The sequence below is a fragment of the Varanus komodoensis genome, unplaced genomic scaffold, assembly GCF_004798865.1.
Source record: "Varanus komodoensis strain SLA01 unplaced genomic scaffold, ASM479886v1 scaffold2, whole genome shotgun sequence".
Classification (NCBI taxonomy): Eukaryota; Metazoa; Chordata; class Lepidosauria; order Squamata; family Varanidae; genus Varanus; species Varanus komodoensis.
The window spans coordinates 55,291,027-55,312,947 of NW_025335568.1; the positions used below are offsets into that span (position 1 = coordinate 55,291,027).

At 39.1% G+C, this 21,921-nt stretch overlaps 1 protein-coding gene across 6 annotated transcripts in view; it reads left to right on the forward strand.

The window, feature by feature from the left end:
* PLEKHH2 (pleckstrin homology, MyTH4 and FERM domain containing H2) overlaps positions 1-20,176 on the forward strand; it is a 74,468-nt gene extending 54,292 nt beyond the window's left edge. For 4 of the 6 annotated variants that reach the window (XM_044429370.1, XM_044429372.1, XM_044429369.1 and 1 more), the window contains 12 exons: positions 1,808-1,920; positions 4,956-5,135; positions 7,832-7,929; positions 8,164-8,341; positions 9,880-10,035; positions 10,680-10,777; positions 12,360-12,501; positions 12,793-12,938; positions 14,432-14,561; positions 15,725-15,811; positions 17,523-17,660; positions 17,746-20,176. In XM_044429370.1, the coding sequence (XP_044285305.1) occupies positions 1,808-1,920; positions 4,956-5,135; positions 7,832-7,929; positions 8,164-8,341; positions 9,880-10,035; positions 10,680-10,777; positions 12,360-12,501; positions 12,793-12,938; positions 14,432-14,561; positions 15,725-15,811; positions 17,523-17,660; positions 17,746-17,931 (1,652 nt within the window). In that variant the 3' untranslated portion in view covers positions 17,932-20,176. Of the gene's footprint in view, positions 1-1,807; positions 1,921-4,955; positions 5,136-7,831; positions 7,930-8,163; positions 8,342-9,879; positions 10,036-10,679; positions 10,778-12,359; positions 12,502-12,792; positions 12,939-14,417; positions 15,221-15,724; positions 15,812-17,522; positions 17,661-17,745 lie in introns of those variants that run through there. The other 2 variants (XR_006414618.1, XM_044429374.1) reach the window with 2 other exon arrangements.
* Positions 20,177-21,921: the final 1,745 nt, after the last annotated feature.

A 21,921-nucleotide genomic window follows, 5' to 3' on the forward strand; every position in this document is an offset into this window, starting at 1 on the left:
TGTCTTGTGATAGAAAGCTTGGTGTTCATGCTGAATTTTATTGCTGGATTTGCCAAATTTTAGTTAAAGAAATTAAACCAGCAATAGAAGTGCTGAAAATTTACTCACAGTAGAAATTGGCTAGAACTTCAGGTGGTCTAGCTGGCTGTACCGTATTCAAGGGTGTTGTTTAAGGGAACAAGCTATCAACTTCTATAGGGAAACATCTTCATGGGTCAGTTAAATATAAAAGCAAACTAGTTGAGTTGACAGGATGTCAGTCAAGGGGAATGATGCCTCCATCCTCAGGTGTTCTGTACCATATTCCTTCAGTTCAGGACTTCAAGTATGGATCGGAATATTTTCGCCCTATGAACCATTTAATTTCCAGAACTGGGAAATGATGCCTCATCGAGAGAAAGTGACTTCTTGGGCGGGGCATACTTACTTTTGGAGCACTTGGGAGGAGCAACCCAAGTTAGGATACCTTTGGTCCACTGTATAAAAAGAATCTGTCTACTTAAGTCCTGTGTTCCAATTTGTCCATTGCCTTCAATGTTCTACCACCATTCATTAACTTATTACACAGCATTCGCTGCCACAGCACATGGTTAGTTTAAGCATAAATTCAATCATTTAGTCTTAAATTGTTCATATATGTGTGCACAGGATCAGGCCCTTCTGGGCATCTCTGCAGAAACACTTCAAAACTCTCAGTGCCCAGGATAGCTCTTGCTTGTTTAGGGTGACCTCAGGAGCAGTAGGCTAGTCCTTCTCAATGAAAACTTGATAGATGTTAGACTTTGTTTTAGTTTGCACATATCCCTATTTGGCTTTATTTAAAAATGCATTTTACCATACCTGTCACAAATGTGATAGAAAATCTGTGGCCCAATTAAGTCATCAAAGCTTTAAACTCTTGACATTGTCAGTAGCATCATGATTTTACTAGATGGGAGTGCAGCAGGAGCATATTAACATTTCTCAAAAAGACAGTGATCGTTATGCCTGTGGAACTTTAGAACAGTACCCACTGAAGCCTCCTGTTCTTGAATATTCCAGATAATGAGCATGCACTTTATTTGGGCTTTTGCCACTCCAAAAATAAATAGCATTTAGGAGGCATTATTTATCATTTCCTATAATAGTAATTTTTACATTGTTACACATATTTTAATAATTACACACATAATAATGCTATAAGAAAGTACATTGGAAAACATGAAATTAATTGATTTAGCAACAACATATTTAATGATCCTGCTGGACCCTTTGTGCAAATATTGGTGTAAAATCTATATATCTCAGATTCTATGAAATATATCCTTTTCAGAGCTTCTTATCTATGCCAGTACTCACTTATCGGATAATCAAAGTGTTCTTTTCTCCTTTTGTATTTACTTGTTTCATGTTTAAAAAGGGATTTCCCTTCAGTGTCATTAAAATGGAATGTTACAGGAATAAAATTACTGCAAAAATTCTAAAAGCTGTGCTTTACCTTTTGATGGAAGAGGACCGCCTCCCAACCTCATGCCCTCCAGATATAGTAATCTATTGACCATTCAACATGAGTGTCAGGAATAATGGAGGTTGTAGCCCAAACTTTCTGGAGGGCATCAAGTTGGGGAACTCTGGAACTGAGCATTGGGACATAATAATTTTGTGGTCCATTATAGGAAGTGTTGGTTTCCTATTACCTTTTGTGCTAACTTTAAAGTACTTGTTTACAGTTTCCAGAAATCTTGAGTAGCTTCAGCAGTCACACTTTTTTTGTTTTAGTTATACTGACATTACTTCAGATAAATGATGTTCTTTTTTTTCCTTCCAGCTTCTCAAATTTGGAGACATCCTACTCTCTGCCACAGCAAAGGTGGGATTACATCTCCTCTTACAACCCTCCCATCTGAGGCTTTACAAACAGAAGCTATAAAATTATTTAAGGTAAAGCATTTTGTGTTTTTTCTTTGTTAATTCTTTCTTTGGAAATGATTCCCCCGCTTTAATAAGTTGTACTTCAGATAGTTTAGAATTAGAGCATAATTTCTCTGTTCATCTCTACTCAACAGTATATCCCATTAAGTTAAACTGGGCATATTAATGTAGACATAGAACTGTAGCCCTCATTACATAAAGTTCCATGGAGTGGCTGTTGTTGTTTGCCAATTGTTGCTTTGTTCATAGTAACTATTCCAGTGGGTTCCAATTATGGGTTGTCTGTTTCCAAATAATCCAGAGTTTCATGATTTTCAGCATGGAGAAGCAACCCAGGAAAGGAGCATTCCTGGATTATTTCATCAGGGCCAGGCAAGCAGGCAGGGATCAACATGCACCCTTGCTTCTGCTAGTCTTTTCCATGAAAATCCAAACTAGTGAAGAAATATGCATTCCAAACCTAGCTAATACATAGTTCTTCAGTAGTGAAAATAAACCTCAAGAAAGCAAGGTCTGCAGGTTGTTTTTGTTTCCTGGTAAGGAATGACAGTTTGAGAAACTAACATTTTTCCATAAACTATCCAACAGGTTGGATAGTTTATGGAAAAGATAAAAGCAGAAACTTCCCACACATCACTTTCCACAAGTCAGCTTCAGTGAACATATACATTATTTCTGGAACTAACATTATAAGCTAATTAGTTTAATTTACTATAGCCCAATCTGTCTTGAAATCTTAAAGGGTATCCAAAAAGAAATATAAAGTAACTTATTTAAACAAAAAATAGATCTAGTTCATACTTTATGCTAAGCCAGGGTGGGTTGTTCCGTGGTGGCCTACTTGGCATCCAAACCTAGAGTCAGTTTTCCAGTGAAGATTGATTTTTGCAACAAGCAACCATGAGAATCCATGATGTGCAATACAGTTGTTTAGGGTGGCAGGACATTTGATGTTGTAAGGTGGCAGGGTTACTGGGAACAGCTACAGAGCTGTCCAAGCAAAAGTGGCAAAAATAAATAAAACACCCTGACACTTGTCACAATTTCACTAGTCCCACTGCCATTAAAGTCCCATCATGGCACCCTTTGCCTTAGGATGGATTTATACTTTTTAATAGAAGTCCTGAGAAATTTTGCATTTGGGACAGCAGAGAGTCCTAAATGAGGTTCCAGTTTTTCAAATTATTTTCTGTCTTGCACCAACATGCAGGAATGAATGGCCACTGCTAGGTATTTTTATGTAATTTCCCTCTCAGTTTTACCGCTCTGCTATGACATTTGCATATTTTTGTTATTTGTCTTTAATTTGCCTATGTCTACCAGCCCACCTCATCTCTTCCTTGACATTTGCATGTTTAGTGATCCCACTTACTGTCAGAAAGAGGAAAATAAGCAAATTCATGGGTACCATTTCTTTCATGAAGTGTATTCATTTATTCCATTTCTGTACGCCCTAATAACCAAGGTTTTCTAGGTATTCACAACAATTAAAACCATAAAACACAACAGAAAATCTAAAACTACCATATAAAATAATACAAAAATGAAATGTAGCAGCAGTTCAAATGTTTAAAATGCAGTAGTGGAGTTAAAACAACACAAATTTAAAAACCAACATACCTGGGAAAATACCATATTCATCTAATGCCAGAAAGAACACAATGTAGGCACCAGAGGGGCCTGCCTGGGAACTTTCCGCTCATTCCACAACTGAATGAGTGGAAATTCTACAGAAAGTAGCTACTACAGAAAGTAGCCACCTACCTCACTTCCTTTGGTGGGGACTCCCAAGAAAGTATGGCTAAAAATGATCTAAGGGCTCAGCTAGGTATATATGAGGTGGGAGGGCAAACAACCCAGAAATTTATTTATGAAAAAATTGTGTATTTATTTTTACATGTTCAAACTTCAGTTACCTTCAAAGTACTCTCCATTTGATGCAATACACCTATCAAGATGGTTTTTCCACTGTTCAAAACAGGATCTGAACTTACTGATTTTGATGCCTTTTAGTGCTTCTGCTGTTTGTTTCATCTCTTCCACACGGGCAAAACATTTCCCTTCAAGGACTCTCTTCATCTGGAGAAACAAAAAAAAGTCACATGGAGCGAGATCGGGTGAATAGTGGGGGGGGGGGCTCAAGGGTCATGCCTTTTTTGGTCTAAAACTGCCGAATACTCAGCTGAACAAAGTTTCACCTCTGCATGCTGTTTGTGTAAATCAGCCATCACAAAATAGGCAAACATGTTGAAAGAGTCTCCAAAAAAACCTCACTGAAGCTGAACGCAGCCTCTCACAACAACCCAGCTGGGTACACTGATGCACTGGGTACCCTGATGGGTTCCTAGAACATTCACCTAGTGGGGAAATCCTGTACTACAAGGGGCCCACTCTCCAGAAGATAATTCCTGGGTTTTTTTGGGTCCCCCTCATATGTTATATATATTCACATTCACTCACAGAACTGCATGAGGTTTATGGAGGGGACTTTTATGAGAAGTAGCGAAGCTCCATGATAGAGCATATGCTTTGCATTCAGGAGATTCCAGATTCAATTGCAAGCACTTTCAGTGAAAAACTCAGGTAGCAGACAACATGACAGACCTCAAACATGCCCTAGAAGGCAACTGCCAGTCACAGTAGAAAATACTGAGATAGATGAATAATAGTCTGACCTGATATAAGGTAGCTTCCTATGTTCCAGAAATTCTGGCAGGAGGAGACCTAATTGACAGTTGATCCCAGCTGAGCTAGTGGAGGAGTCTTTGTTGTCCTACCTCTTACTCTGAAGGCGCTTTGTGAAATAATCTCTGAAGGGGACAACGGGGATCTGCCATGAGCTCCCAGCTACCAGAGTATACAAGGTCAAAGAACTGACTGCACCCTGTCAGTGTTCCTGATCTATGTAGAGGCTACTCCTCCTCTAAAGTGAATAAGATTTTGTTCTTACAAGTGTTGTTGTTAGAAGTGTATTGGTTTCTAACTTTATTGAAACTTAAAGTGCAAAATATAATTTAATTTGTTATTAATTACTATTTTTGCAGACTTGCCAGTTGTTTATAAATGCTGCAGTGGACTCTCCTGCCATTGACTATCATGTTTCTTTGGCCCAAAGTGCTTTGCAAGTCTGTCTCACACATCCAGAACTTCAGAATGAAATCTGTTGCCAGTTAGTTAAGCAGACAAGAAGACGGCAGCCACCTAATCAGATAGGACCTGTTCAGGTACTGAACACTTACGGGCACTGCATCTGTAATACCTGCATTGAGGGACTGACTGGTCAACTCTTTTAATACATTTCTAGCACCATAGTAGTACATAGAAACATAGAAACAGAGCGAGTCAGAAGGGGCCTCCTGGGCCATCTAGTCTGACTCCTGGCTTCACTCACAACATGCCCACCATGTGCATGTCTAGCCTATCTTTGAACACCCTCACCGATGGGGCCTCAACCACCTCCCATGGAAGCCTATTCCATACCCTTGGGGTCCTAACTGTCAGGAATTGCTTCCTGGCATCTAAATGGAACCTTGGTTCCCTGAGCTTTGCTCCGTTGGAGTTCATCCTGCCTTCCTCTGCAGAGGAGAACAGTTCTCTACCCACCTCAGTGTGACATCCCCTCACATACCTGTATGTCACCAACATATCCCCTCTGAGTCTTCTCTTCTCCAGGCTGAAGAGACCCAGTTCCCTCATTCTTGCTTCATACGGCATCCCCTGCAAACTGGCCACCAACCTTATGGCCCTACGCTGCACTGACTCTAATCTGGCTATATCCTTCCTGTACACACCAGAGTTGTATAGAGTGGTAGTAATACCTCTCTCGATCTAGAAGCCACACTTCTGGCTATGCAGCCAAGGGTGGCATTCCATAGTACGTACTATGGAAAATCAGAAGAGAATGTATGTACTGTGGGAAATCAGAAGAGGCATCTATCAGTGCTATCAGAAGAGTACAGTGAACAGCCATAATAAAAAGGCAGAGATATAGGGCTTAAGTCCCATTGATTTTCAAGAAGAAAAGAAAAGGAGAAGTGTTGAAGCCACAAAATGATGCTTGAAATGAAAGAATGTGCAATGTACTATCCTTACTCTGTTTCAGTTTATTACCTCCTATGTGGAAATAGGACCGGGGATCTACTGCTCTTTAGAAGGCCAGATACTGAAGATGAAACTCAAATACTTTGGCCACCTAATGAGAAGGAAGGACTCACTGGAGAAGAGCCTAATGCTGGGAACAATAGATGGCAAAAGAAGAAGGGGACAGCAGAGTATGAGGTGGCTAGATGGACTCACTGAAGCAGTCGGCGTGAGCTTAAGTGGACTCTGGGGGATGGTGGAGGACAAGAAGGCCTGGAGGAATGTTGTCCATGGGGTCGCGATGGGTCAGACACAACTTCGCAACTAACAACAACAACAATGTGGAAATATTAATGTCTGGACAATAGTTAATGAATATTAAAACAATACCTCTATATAACATTCACAATCTCAAACACAGGAAAGCCATAAGAATGATAATCCTAAATACCATCTGTTCTCTAAATGTTTTAGTGTTAATTGAAGAATGCCATATGTGAGATCCAGTGTTTGTGGGGGGGTTTTCTGTTTGTTTAGTTGCAAAGTCATGCCCAACTCATCACGACCCCATGGACAACATCCTTTCAGGCTCTCCTGTCCTCCACCATCCCCTGGAGTCCACCCAAGCCCACACCAACCACCCCAGTGACCCCATCTAGCCATCTCAACCTCTGTTGTCCCCTTCTCCTTTTGCCTTCAGTCATTCCCAGCATTAGACACTTCTCCAGTGAGTCCTTCTTTCTCATTAGGTGGTCAAAGTATTTGAGTTTCATCTTCAGTATCTGACCCTAACCCTAAAGTCAGGGTTGATTTCCTTAGCATTGTGCAAATTCCATTATAAATACACTGTGTGGAACATGACAAAGGATGCATGTAACTTTGCAAAGGCTAAAATCATATAGTTGCGGACCTCTTAATATTACCACAGTTGAAACTGAGAATGAAAAAGCTAATGTGTTCTGTGGTCAGTTCTACAATCCAATTAATGACTCTGAAAACTCCACAGCACACTTCTATTTGTGTTCAACTGATACAGCTGGAAATTTACTTTTTATTATGGTTATTAACATTACTAAATAAGTTGGTTAGCTGATATTTCACTCAAATTCCATGCGTCAGATTCACAGATATAACAAGGAACTCTGACTTTATATATAAAAAGCCAGAAACAAAACTAAAGCAGTAGATGAGCATAACAGTGCTAGGCCCTAGTACTCAATCCCAGTTTTATAAATGATGAAGCAGGTCAATTACTTTGTCATTATTTGGTGACATTTCATTTGGTTTTAATAAAATTACTGTTTTTTTCTGAGGACCAATATGACTTCTTGTAAGTTTTGTATATATTATTCAAAGTTCAGAATTTCTTCATATTAGTTAGGGATTTTCATGTGTGTGTGTGTGTGTTTTGAAAGCGAACACCAATAGGCTGCTACACTAAAGAACTTTTGGAAATTAGGAACAAGCAGGCCAACTTTCATATCTGTAGGTGACCATTATATGTAATCCATGGTTTCATTTAAAGGATATCCAAACTATGTAAATAAACTAGAATGTTTTAAAGAAAATATAACTAGTAATACAACATTGCAAAACACACTCCTGACACTAGTTTTGTAAATTTATCTCAATTTTCCCCTTGCACTTGCCTCTGAATCAAGGGCTTCCATTCTGTCCCATATCTCACCTCTTTCAGCATAAGAATGTTGCTTGCCTTCTCATCAAACTTGGATTTCTAGCTGCTCAGTACCCACTATAGTCACAGGGTTGTTTGTGCTTGAAAACTATTTGATTCTAAAAGTATGTTTAGACAATGATGCCACTTTTCTTTTCTGAACAGGCCTGGCAGCTTTTAGCACTTTGTATTGGTCTCTTCCTTCCTCAGCACCCATTCCTTTGGTTCATCAAACTTCATTTGAAAAAGAATGCAGATTCCAGGTATACCTTTTGGCAATATCAGATGTTAAAAGCTGTAAGATTGCTTTCTTTAATGAACCAATAACATTTAATTGCCTTAAGTACCCATTCTTTGTGGAAGATGGAAAGAAAAAAATCAGAATAGACTGTAATGTCTCATATATATATATATGTATGTATGTATGTTAAAATAACCTGTTAAAATCTCTACAGTCCTTCAAGTTCATGCCATGAACCCTTGTTTTGTGTTCACAGAACCGAATTTGGGAAATATGCCATTTACTGTCAGCGTTGTGTAGAAAGAACACAACAGAATGGTGACAGAGAAGCCAGACCATCGAGAATGGAAATTCTTTCCACACTTCTAAGAAATCCCTATCATCATTCCTTACCCTTTAGTATTCCAGTGCATTTCATGAATGGCATATACCAGGTAGGCTTTAAGCATAAAATGAGGTATAATAAGTTACTGTCCTGGTGAACAGACAATATCAGAGTGGTAGCCCAGGTGTCACAAATATTTAGAGGGTGTGGTTCTAATTTTTTCCATGTCAATAACAGATGTTCATATTTGATCAGATTTTTAGAACAAATAAATGCAAATAAACATTTTTTCCAAGCAAACATAAATAAATGCAAACTGCTTAAATGTATTCTATTCATTGAAATATCCAAAATTTTAATATCTTGGGAGCACTTGTTCTTATTAGAGCATGGGTCCTCAAACTAAGGCCCGGGGGCCGGATCTGGCCCACCATGCCCATTTGGATCCTCTGCGCCCGAGCCCGCGCCACTGCCCACCTAACCCTCGCGCAGGGAGGCAGCAGTTTAATCACTCGGAGAAAACGATCTCCAAGTGAGCAAGCCACTGCCTCGTGCGCCTGCCTCACCTCCCCTTGTCGTGCCTCACCACGTGCACCACCCCCACCTCAGCGTATGCGCCCGCACACACTGCCCCCGCCCCCTCACTGGCCTGTGTGTACCACCAGCACCACCCTTCTGGCCCACAGCCAGCACCGGCACCTTTCAACCGGCCCCCTGCTGAAAAAGTTTGAGGACCCCTGTATTAGAGTATATCTAAACCTACCTAAAAATAGCCACAATTTTATTTTTTTTTATTTTTTTGCCAATAGAAAGTACCTAGTTTCTTCCCACCTTTACATTGCTAAAGAGACTTTTTTGGTTTGGTTTGGTTTGGTTTGGTGCTGTGTCCTCAAGTTGTGTCCAACTTATGGCAACCCTATGCCCTCCAAAATGTCCTGTCCATCCTACTCAGCTCTTGCAAATTCCAGGCTGTGGCTTCCTTTAGGGAGTTGGTTCATCTCTTATTTAGTCTTCCTTTCTTTCCTTCTGCCTTCAACTTTCTGAGCATGGTTGTCTTCCCCAGGGAGTTTTGCCTGTAATTCCAATCATGTTTCCAGCTTAAAGCAACTAAATTAATTGGATATTTGCAAGAACAACATGTAATATACATAAACTGTTTTGAGGGGTGAAGGCAGGGGTCACATTACAGAACTAATTGCATCCAGCTCTGCCCACAGTAGCAGGTCCACCAGAAATCATCTCAGTGAGGTGGCAGATGAACTTTTACAACATAGTGATTGCTGTTCTTGGTGTGTTTGCTTCTTTTTGTAACTCTGTATGCACCTATTGATATGATGTTTTTAAGTGCTTGCATTATTTTCCTTAGATGTGATATGTACCTGTATTCAAATTATTTGACATCCTTTCAGTGGATAAATTACTCTCGTTTTTTAAAAAAGCATTATTTAAAAAAGACTGGTTTTGTCTACAGATGCTTTTCTATTAACAGAAGGAATCTTCTGCATATGAAATACACCTTCTATGAATTAAAGATGCCAATGATCCAACATTCAGTATGCACCAATGTTTTTAGCAAGCATCTTCAAAATCTAATGCTCAAATTTTGTGGGAGTTCATTTCATGTCATGTTTCATTTGCTCTATCGAGGTTGTTGGGTTTGATGCTTCCACCACAGTGGAAGAATTTCTGAACACACTCAATCAAGACACAGGAATGAGGAAACCAGCGCAGTCAGGTTTTGCTTTGTTTACGGATGATCCTTCTGGCAAAGATATAGAACACTGTCTTCAAGGAAACATCAAGGTAAACATTCTGTTAATGAGCTCACTGTCAAAATTACCTTAGCTTTTCAAAGACCTCAGATAAAACTTTAAATGTTTCACTGAAGGAAAGCAGGAAAGCAAATACTGAAAGTTTTTTTTTAATATGTAAGGCAGTTTAATAAAGCTAATTATCAAAAGCTGTGGGAAGACCAAGTAAAGGACTAATGTAAAGATTTTCAGTGACTGCTATTTCATGATCTTTGCAGTGCAAGGGAATAGTGATTTGAGAGCTTCAAATATGTCTTTGCACTGCATAAATTCTACATCAGTGGCTCCCATAGCTTACAGTGCTAGTATCAAGACTTCACATATTATGGCACAATTTGATTGCAGCAGCAGATGTATAACATATTTGTTATGCAAAATATTTTCCAGGGGTAGCCATACAGTTACAAAAAAGTGGTCCCAAATCTCATTGATTCTGGTGACAGCTGACTAGATTGCATTCTAATAGCTCAAACCTATGCTTGTTTATTAATACTTTTCACTGAGCTAAATAGGAAACATATTTGCATAGGATCACATTTCAATGATTTGTTGCTATAAAATCCAAACAAAAATTGTGCCAATGCACCTTTAAAATACTTTGGAATGTATGCGCTCACCTCACAATTTTCCTTGTAGATCTGTGACATTATTTCTAGATGGGAACAGGCCTCCAAAGAACAGCATCCTGGGAAATGTGAAGGCACAAGAACAGTAAGACTTACTTACAAAAACAGGTAGATAATGCTGAGTTTCACTCATAGCTCCAGGAATCATTACTGCTTAGGACAGATTAATTGCAGTCATAGATCAGTCCTCAGAACTGTGTGGAGTGCCACAGCTATGTCAGGCAACGTTTGAATAATATTTAGGAGAGTCAGTCTAGGTATGCACAGGTCACCTTTCTCCTACTATTGGGTAACTGCAGCAGTAATTACATTCCTGGATGAGAGAGCCAAATAGGCCTGAATCTTGGAGCTTTTCTTTTGAGAAATTAATTATTAGAAGCAAGCTAATAAGCTTAAACACACCCCATTTTGACTATGAAAATAGAATCACTCAGTATATCAGATACCCAGGAAGCTAAGGCTGATTTAAGTCAGCTTCTTTGTGACTCTTTTCAAATTTCCACTCCCATTTTTACAGGCCACCTCTTTCCTGCTGGAGGCTGCTTTTAAAAGATTCTGATTACATCATGTTCCATCCCTAGTAACATTTGAAAATAATAGAACTGAACTCAGAGAAAAGGGAAAGATCTTAAACTGCTTGCTATTGAAAATTACATCCATCTATCACACTGTCCAGTTCCTAACCGAAAATCACATCTGTAGGAATCTACAGTATACTAGATGGGTGTAATATTTAGTTGCAAACAGTGCCTTTGGCATGTACATTCCTTCCTGGGTTCCCCCAGGCTTTTATTGTGCCTGCCTCATTCATCGAATTTTACAAAAGGTCCAGACGATTCTCTTTTGGCTTTTTGTTTACCAGAGAAATACTTATTAATGAGGAAAAATCAGAAGAGCTGTACAATGCCTTCTGATTGATAGAACTAGAGCCCTCTGAAAGCACCCTATGGATGGTTCAAGCTTAAAAAGAACTTTCAGGCTTAGGCTTAGAAATTCACTTAGCTACCAGAAATTATTTCCTTCTAGCCGTCATATCTCTAAAGACAGTTAGCAATTAAGAAAGGGGAAAATGAAGCAAATAGGCTTTTATCCAAGGTACCATATTAGAGTAACTGTGAACTGCCCAGAAAGCTTCAGCTATTGCGTGATATAGAAGTGTAAGAAAGAAAGAAAGAATAAACTGTAGTGTAAAAGCCTAGTTGCAAATTGAAAGCTGTTGTTTATGCGATAAGTGACGCTAGGTGAGTATGACAGAGCTGTCTAAAGACAGTTCCTTACCCATTTCATTTCCCCTTTTTGCAAAGCTTTCAGTTAGGAACTGGAAATTCCTTATGTCGGTCTTATCTCACTTTCTCCTACCATTAGACTACCACATCTTTCACATCCCCATTACATTGTTATTGATATACTGATATTTGATGGGTTAGTGTCAATATCATATTAAACAGCCCATTGATTATGTTGCATTACAGAAATAATTAGCCTTCCAGAGCGTATATTGTTCCTTCTGCTATCTCTGCAGAGGGCATAATTTACTACCAGATTATCAGTAGGAAAATAATCACACTTTTATTATTAGCCCTTTAATAGCATTTTTAATTCCTTACTAATACAGACACAAATGTTGTAAATTATCACTTACGCATGCTAACACTGCAATTTTGACTTTATAACATGTCACCTTTTTCAGACTCTATTTTTCAGTGCAAATCCGTGGAGAGACTGAAAGAGAAAAGCTGCTGTTAATGTATCAGACAAATGATCAGATTGTAAATGGGCTTTTCCCTGTAAACAAAGATCTAGCACTAGAATTGGCAGCACTTATGGCACAGGTAATTAAGGCAGTATAAAATTAGTACCATTTATATCATATAAAGCAAGATTCATTAAACCATTATACAGTACTTCTTGCATGTGCATACTGTTGTTTAAATATTGTATCCAAAACTTCAGCTACTAAAATGGAGTAATCACAGATTCTTGACTTGGCTTTAAATATTTAGCTATATGGAATACATATAATTTAAATGAAGATGATGAATAATTGCCACATGTTAAAGTGCAGGTACGCTGAATACCGACATTATCCTATAATACCATTTCTTTCTTCACCCATCCACTAGGTGGAGATTGGGGACTTTGAAAGGCCTTTCTCAACTCCTGCAGGGCAAGTCACTTCCCAATCAAAATCTAATCAGACTTTAAAGCAAGTTGTGGAGAAGTTTTATCCAAAAAGATATAGGGATGGCTCTTCAGAAGAACAATTAAGGTATGCTGCTAAAGGCTGTACTTTTTTCAATAAAGTACAAATAGTATTACATAAAATTTGCATTTCGTATTGTAATTATTAGATTCCTTATGCAGATACTAGACAAGTTGAATGTATTGTTACTAAAATCACTAGATTACTTCTTTTTAAAAGAAAAAAGTTTTTCTTTTTTCTTTTTAGAAAAGCTTTCATACTGTTGAAAATGACTTCTTACAGTGATAGATTTGAGTTATTTTCAGCACACCAGAAGCTCCACTGGGAACAGAGATCTTTCTATTATTCTAGACTCTTTATACCTTACAATGTATGAATTCCATTTCCACAGAAGACACATATATTAGTATCAACAAAATTATTGGTTAGACCACTCATGCAAGTTACCTAAGCTCTCAACTAGCATTTCTATAGGTTAAAGTAGCAAATCATGTGTTACAGATTATGCCCATCTTTGAACATGTGACTTCACCATTCTGCCATGGCCTTATCAACATACACTTGCCTGGTCCTTCTACATGCAGTTTCTTTCTTATGGGAGGCTTTCCACAATACATAGATATAAACAATAGCAAATAGAATAGGCAAGTTGTCTATTTCCATAGTTTAAAACACATGTTTTGTTTATTTTACTATTTTAATTATTGCAAGTGAGCATGAGATTTCATGATAAAATCCTCTTCAAAATATATGGTGCTCTTATGTTATATGTCTCACCTGTAAATTGGAGTACTGCAGAGAACTGTCTATTCCATCCTCATAATCTACAATCATTTTTCCCAATCACATGGACCTGTTATCCAGTGGTTTGCAAACTGCCTCTTACCATTATTCCTTTACAAAATGATTTTTTTTTTAACCTAAACTTTATGTTAGGCACATGGCTTATTTTCTGTTTCAGGAGTCCCCAACCTGTTTACACTCATGGGTATATTTGAGATACTGCTGTGGGCACCACCACAAAATAGTTCCCATGGATGATGTGGCTAGTCACGTAATACCTGCTGTGGAGTCCTGGTTAGTCAAAAGTGAGCTACAGAACATTGGGAGGATTGTGAGGCTAGGAGGGAGAGGGGAAAGTAAGGCAAAGGGGTAGTGATGATAGAAAGAGAAAGGCTGAGTGGTAGGGAGAAACAGCAAGGTAGGGATAGAAATAGCAAAGTTAGAAGCCTGGAGGGGGGGTATATAGCAATACAAAGGAGTAGAGAAACAGTAAGGCTAGAGACTAGAAAGGATTTTACGATTTTATCAAAATAGTTTTGAAGAGAAGGAGAATGGAAAGATTCATGGGTTTCGTTGAAGGTCCTTCTGGGTGCCACTCTTGGGACCGTTGTTCTCTTGCATTTTATAAGAGGCATGAACTCCTTATCAAAGATAGATCTCAATACTTAATTAACACTTGCCACTATTTGTTTTGGATTATATTTGGCTTCTCCTCCTCTGCACCCCATCCCAAATATCTTTGTGCTGCTAAATGCTCATAAGGTCCATATCAACAGACAGCTTTGCCAGCGACTATCAACAAAGTGGATGGCTCTCCGAGGTCACAGTGCTACAGATTGTGTGCGCATTTACCTTGCTGTTGTCCGAAAATGGCCTTTCTTTGGTGCCAAATTGTTTGCAGCAAAAGTAAGAATTTTCATTACATTATCTTTTTCTTTTATTCTGAGCAGCAGCATAAATAGTATGGTAGCCACACATTAGTTCATGGAAGAGAGACCTATCGCTGCCTACTAATCCTGATGGCTGTAATGCTTCCTCGAGGAACAGTGTCTATGCTCCTCTATACTTGGCATACAAGTATCCCAAACAAACAAACAAACATCCTATGTGCACCAGTTGCATACAAGTATCCCAAATAAATAGATAAATAAATATGCCTATGTGCGCCAGTTGCTGTGGAACTTGGGCAGGAAGATGCTGTTGCACCCATATCCTGTTAGGGGGATCCATTGGGCACCTGTTCGCCACTGTGTAAACAAAAAAGACTAGAAGGACTATTCATTTGATCCAGCATGGCCATTTTATATTAATTATTACAATGACTACTCGCTTTATGGTATTGGGTGGTATCACTTAAATAGGCAAATGAAAGATCAGCAAGAATTATATAGACTGTGTCACTTCCTCACAAAAACATAAGGCTGATGTAATGAGGAAAGCAAAACATTATGTCATTAATTATTATTTTAAGGATTTCTATTCACCTTTCATTAAAAGAATTAGGGTGGTTTTACTGACCTTCAACACAGTTTACCATGAAACCAGTTTTCTCAGGCATTCAATCGTACACATATTTATACAACCACCCCTCCTACAATTCCCAACACTATCATTTAGCGCTTTAAAGCATTTGATAGTATCTTGCGAGTTTTATGTATTTCATTGAATGAAGCAAGAAAATTCATGTTCATAGCAGAACTAAGTAGATATAGTGCATTGTAGGTTATTAAATCTTACCATACCTATCAGTATGTGATGGAAACATGTGTTAATTTTTACATCACTAAACAATTAAAAAAGCAAGTTTTACAGGAATAATATGAAAACCAGACAGGTCTTTAATTGTTTTATATTGGAACATAATTAAGTAGTGGATTGGTACTGCAGCGTAATGATGCCAGTTTTGTCTCCTCAGGAAAGAGCAGACTACTTATATCATTTGCCTTCATAATTTCTTCTGCTTTTTGGATCTGATTTTCTACTTTCAGTATCAAAAGCAAAGTTAAAAATATTTAATTATGATAGTTAAAATAATAAATGCAACTAATATTGGTATGTTTCACTTATAGGCTATGACAATATCCACACTGGAGAATACTTTGATATGGCTGGCCGTTTATGAAGATGGCATAAACATTCTTGAATACAGCTCTATGGTAAAGAGGAAATAGTTTGAGCCATAAAATCTAATCAATATTCTGCCTCCATTAACCTTTAGCAAACTTGTGGCTGATTTACTGTGTACTGTACACACAGCTGCTTAATCCATTGATTCAGATTCTAACTATTGAAGGAAATGATTGAACATTTGAATAGGTACTAAAATAGAAATTGTGTTCCAATAATTTTGCAACATAAAAATGGCCAGATTCATTACATTACAAGGCCTCATCTGGTATTACGTTTATATGTGGGAACTTTAGCTGCTTATGTACAGTGGCATTTTAGCTCAAAAAGCACCTTCCAAGAGCAGGAGGTAGTCCCTCTAGAGTAACATCCTATGTGGCCTGAGAAGTTGTAGCTGGATGAAAATATCTACTATCAAGTGAATACAATCTGTCCTTGAGAATGACTAGCCAAATATCTGCTGGAATCCATTGCATTGGACTTCTTTGCAGCCCTCTTGTGACCTTACAGGAGTAGAACTTAGATTACAGATTTTGCTTAGCATGTTGTGTTAGCAGTGGTTGTTAATCAGTGTTGTACCACCTTGTTAGCCTGCCCCCTTTAATCCCAAAAACTCACAGATTGGGTTTGATGAGAACAAACTGGGAATCAGGCAAGCGGTACAAAACAGAACAATGGTAAATAAAACAGAACCACCCCCCACCACATATACACACATAGTCTACATATTCACTGACCTACATTAAGCTGTATGTTTTAGTTATTTGAAACCCTGTGGTCTTCATAGTTCACTTCTGGTTCCTGTGCCAGATCTTCCTCTGGGCTACCAAAGAAAAGACACCACATTTCCTTTCCCAGTCGAGTATATCTTTTTGGATCCACTTATATCTTGATGGAGATTCCTCAAAAGAGTCATGCATTTTACCCTGACTAATACCTTACAGAGGTCAGTTCTCAAAGGTTCTTTCTTGTTTAGCACTGGAGTAATTTATCAGACAATGTATTTCACCTTCACCTTGAGATGACCTCAGCCAGGGATTTGCATCACAATGCCAGCATCTAGCCTGTAGTAGCTAGTATATACTCCTTCTTTTAGCTGAGAACTGCAATTGATTGTAACGTGGAAATTTATTCTTCTTAGACCTTAGTAGGATGGCTTAGTATGGTCTGGCTGAGTGGACTAATTTAGGCCACTTCAGGTTGATCTTAACATAAGCAAAGGAGCTTACATCTAAGTCAAGTCTTGTGTTGGATCCAGACTTGGTCATACAGTAGTCACGCCTAGCTTCCTATTGATTTCACTGGGTCTACCTTTAACCATTGAAATCAGCAGCTCATATGTCTGAGTAAACCTTTGTTAAGACTATGACGGCATATCACCACTGCATTTGCTTCCATTTCCCCATTTCCATTTCCATTTCCAACATTACTGTATACATGTCTATGTTTTAGCTATAGTATGCAGTGAGCATACCACAAAATAATTTGATTCATATATGATAGCCATGTGATAAATTTACTTGCTTCTGAAAACATACTATTGTACTTTTAATCCTCCATATGCTACATGTGGTATCATCCAATAAAACCAGTCTTTTAAAAATGAGTAATTAGTTGATTACAAAGTATGGCAACATGTGTTGAAAGCAGTGCATGCTAAAATTAACAGAAGTCATGTATTCGCTGTTTTTGGTTTCTTTCCTGTTTACACGGAGCTTCATTTTTCTTCTGTCTTTCAAGAGATTAATAGTGACCTATTTATACAAGAATCTGATGACCTTTGGAGGTTATCAAGAAGACTTCATGCTAGTGGTTAACAAAGTGCACACACAAGAAAAGTCAACTGAAAAACTCTTGTTTACTATGGCCAGACCAAAGGTCAGTGTGTTAATTGAAACCTGTTGACTCTATTATGGTCTAATATATGTATGTAATAAATCAGCAGTGATTTTTTTTCTTCTAGATTCTTGAAATTACTCTATTGATTGCAAGCTACATTAATAATTTCCATCAACAAAAGGGAGCTGTTCACCACCTTTCTGCTCCAGCATCACTGTCTCCACAAGCAGGAAGGCAAAAACCCAAGGATATAGGGTGTCATCCATTTTTGCTGAAGAACAGACCAACCAAAGGACCTACTTTATTATGAGATCATATACCTATGAAAATGGATGCAAGCAGCATGTTTTTGTACATTGAGTTGGCTACACTGGAAAGAAAAACACTATGATTTACGGTACAATAAATTTTAGTAGTGACTTCCAAGAGCCAGTATGATATTTTTCTGAATAATTCCCAGGTACTAGGTAAACTGTACTTATGGTCAGTGAATGTAGTATATATACATTTGTTTGGATAGAATAAAAATCACTGTGAACCTGAATAACAAGTAGTTAATAGTTAGAGAAATAGCAGTCCACCCTGGGAATAAGCTACATAGTATATGTTGCTCATTGAACGACCTATGGTGTGCCTGACAAATTACAGGTTTATTGTGAGTTGTACTTTCCCCCTTGGTCCTTGACAGCTGAATCCTCCTTGTCCCCTCTCTGTGTTGTGATTGCCTGTCTTTCCCCTGTCCTTTTTCTTTTTCGATTGGTTACCTATCAAAGAATAAACGTGGAGCTTTGTCAAGGGATTTTAAAATGAATACCCTTTCTCTTGACAAATGTCAAAAGAAGTGTGCAAGAAAGGGATAGCCTCATGAGCTTCACTTTCCTAAGTGAAAGTGATGGTTGCTCCAAATTACTGCTTGGCTGATTGCTGAGCAGTTATCACTGGCAGTGGCTCAAGTAAGAGCTACAAGGGATTTGATGCACTGGCTGAATCTCTCACCCGTGGCTTCCAACAACAAATGAGATCAGTTGTTCAGGTTCAAATGATGCACCAACTCATTGTGAGTCCAACAACCCCTAGAATAAGCCATGGTCATTAATTAAAAAGCCACCCTGCCGGAAGGAGTCCAGGTTCAAACAACATGGCAAGCCACCATTTCTACTTACCCATATTGATGTGTTGTGTAATACAAGCCCAGTCAGCTATTTAGATACAATCACTTCCCTCTCAAATATGCCCTCTTGTTGCTTCCTGTGTGATCCTTTTTAGTGTTCCCTGCCTTGTTCTGGAATTAGAACGTGTAAAAAAAATCAAATTACATTGTTTCTATTTTACAAGAATCTGATGGTATATCAGGTTATAACTGTTTGTGGGGCAATATCATTGTAATCACAGCATTCTAGAAAGACCTCCCCTGTACCATTAAATGTTTGCTATGTATTACTTCATGTATTAGTATTTGCTCTTGAGATAACTGGATAGTAGAGGTCCTAGAATTATCATTGTCCTCCCCTGCCAACTACTTCTGCCCTTCTCTGAGGTCACTTTCTTGATCTTGGAGAGTAGCCAATGCAGGTCTTTCTATACAAGTTGACAGGGGCAGGATTGTAGAGCTCCCATCCTCAGGTATATAGTCAGAGCATGATCTGTCACCTTGGATCTGAATTTAGACAATTACTAGGAGCCATAGAATTGCTTCCTAAAGGATGGATCTGCACTTGAAGAAGTCATTAGTCACTTAAAAAAGCTGAATTCACAGGCCTGGATTTGTTTGTTTGCTTGCTTGCTTTTTTCATTCTGAAAAATTAAAGTATGTGATGAAACACAGCATATTTTATTTTTAAATAGCTACATTCAAGATAAATCTGGTAGTATATTTAAGGTACATTGTGATACGATTTTGTATCTGTCATCATATTTGCTGCTTGTCTTAATGCAGATTAATGGTGGTACCCTTCTACAGCTTTTAGAGTCCAGAATTACTCAGATTTCGTTTATGGTACAATTGTAACATTATATTGCATCATATATGACCTCAGTCATTCTCAAATGACTCCACAAATGAGATCTACATACATAAGCAGGCTTCTGCCTGTGTATCACTGGCTGGATTAGGAACCCCCAAACATAAATTGGATGCACATTCAAAGGCACTTCTAAAAGTGTATCTGCCTACGTATACCTAATGCACTGCTTTCTGGGATGCTCATCATTATCTACTTCCTGGTGCAAGCTAGTCTTGCATAAATATTTTTACATACAACTAAGACGACTGGGTGATTTGCATCAATGATGGTTACAGGAGAGCTCTTCATGTAGATTTATATGGATCTGTTTAATCCCAAAATGATGAATCAATGAAAACTAAATGCAGTTTGTTTAATAAACTTAATAAAACACAACTTTATTAAAATTGTATTTCAAGCAAAAATAATTATAGAATATTAATTTATATGTAGAATATTTGTATTTATTTTGTGGATATTTAGCATTCTTTTGTATAAGGTATTTTTATATGATTGTAAACCATTCTAACAAATAAAGGCATTAGCAAAATATTCTCATGTTCTGTCATGGAAAATTCAGCTGACGTGAAGACATCTTAGACTTTACAGCATCATTTAGTCAGTTCATGTTTCCTGTTTTGTAGCCAGTATACATGCACTCCCATACAAGTATCTTACAATATAACATATGCCACTGAAAGAGTAGTCACAGAAAAACATCTGACTTGAATTTAAGTCCTATAACCTTACTTAAGAGTAAGTCTCATTGAATTCTATAGGACTTACTTATGGCATAAGTACAGAGGCATAGGATTGCACTGTACAACTCTAAAGGACCCCCAGAAACAACTAGGTATTAACTGGGGACCTGAAGGCCTGGTCTGACAAGATTCCAGGGGACCTTTTACCCAATAACTTTAAAAACCCAAATGCAAATATTTCATATAATAAAGTTCACTGGGCGAATTTAGGGCAGTCACTGACCCTCAAACTAAACGACATCACAGGTTTGTTGTAAATATAAAGTGGCGAGGAGGATTAGGTAAACCGCCTAGGGTTCTTTGCAAAATGAAAAAGGGGCGTTGTTGCTAGTCGCGAAGTCGCGTCCGACCCATCGCGACTCCATCGACAACATTCCTCCAGGCCTTCCTGTCCTCCACCATCCCCCGGAGTCCACCGACTGCTCACACCGACTGCTTCAGTGACCCCATCCAGCCACCTCATCCTCCTCTGTCCCCTTCTTTTGCCGTCAATTGTTCCCAGCATTAGGGTCTTCAGCAGTGAGTCCTTACAAACGTTATAATAACTACTCGGGCGGGGGGGGAGGGTTGTTATTTGCCTCAGTCTAACCACAGGAACAGCTAATAGTGCACATTTAGTTGAGGTGGGGCGAGGACAACCCACACAGTGAGATCACTTTAACTTTTATGCTATTATAACCGCCTCTGCGGCTAAAGAACTACAAGTCCCGTGATGCTCCAGTCGCTGAATGAGGCGTTGTTTCTATGGAGACTGGGAGTAGACCGCGGCCTAAAGCTCATAGTGCCCTTTTAGAGGGACCGCTGCAGCGATGCTCGGACCCAGGTAAAGGGGGTGCGCGCGTGTGTGATGAGGATGAGGGCTTCGTCTAGGTTTGTTCTTTCCCTCGCGGTTGCATCCATGCTGGGCCTATTCAGTAGCTTCTCTTAGTCAGTGGGGAGAGGGGCGTCATCTTTCAGAACTGGGCTGAATATCCTCGCGTTCATCCGTCCGGTGCCCTCGTGTGTGACCTTTAGTAGCAGGTGATGACAGAGACCCCCAGCAAGCACGCCTTGAGGGAGAAGCCGGGCATTTCTTGTTCTGCCTCTCCAGTAAGTCCAGCCCTCTTCACCGCGGCACCAAGAGAAAAGTTCATCAAGCGGGCAGACGTGGCGGATAATGCGCGTTATCTAGCTAGGCAACGGGATAGGGGAGATTGCCTTCGTGCGACGCAGGTCAGGGAAGAGGAACGCAGGCCCCCTGCCACTTCTGGCATTTCCTTGCCTTCTCTTTGGGCAGAGGGGGTGGGGTTGGTCTACGAGGCCCAGTTCGTTATCCGTAAGAAAAGAATAAGGTGAAATGGCGAGCCGTTCCTCTCAGTCGCTCACCTGCGCAGCGTTCTCACTTTTCCAGCTAAGAATTGCATTGGTGTGAGCGGCAGAGGAGGTCTTGTTTATAATCTAAGGTGAAAGTTGTGCCCTCATATCCTGCTTGTGCGTTTCCTCTGGGCAGCTGTTTGGCTGCTGTGTGAACGCAGTGCTTAACTGCTCGGTTCCTTG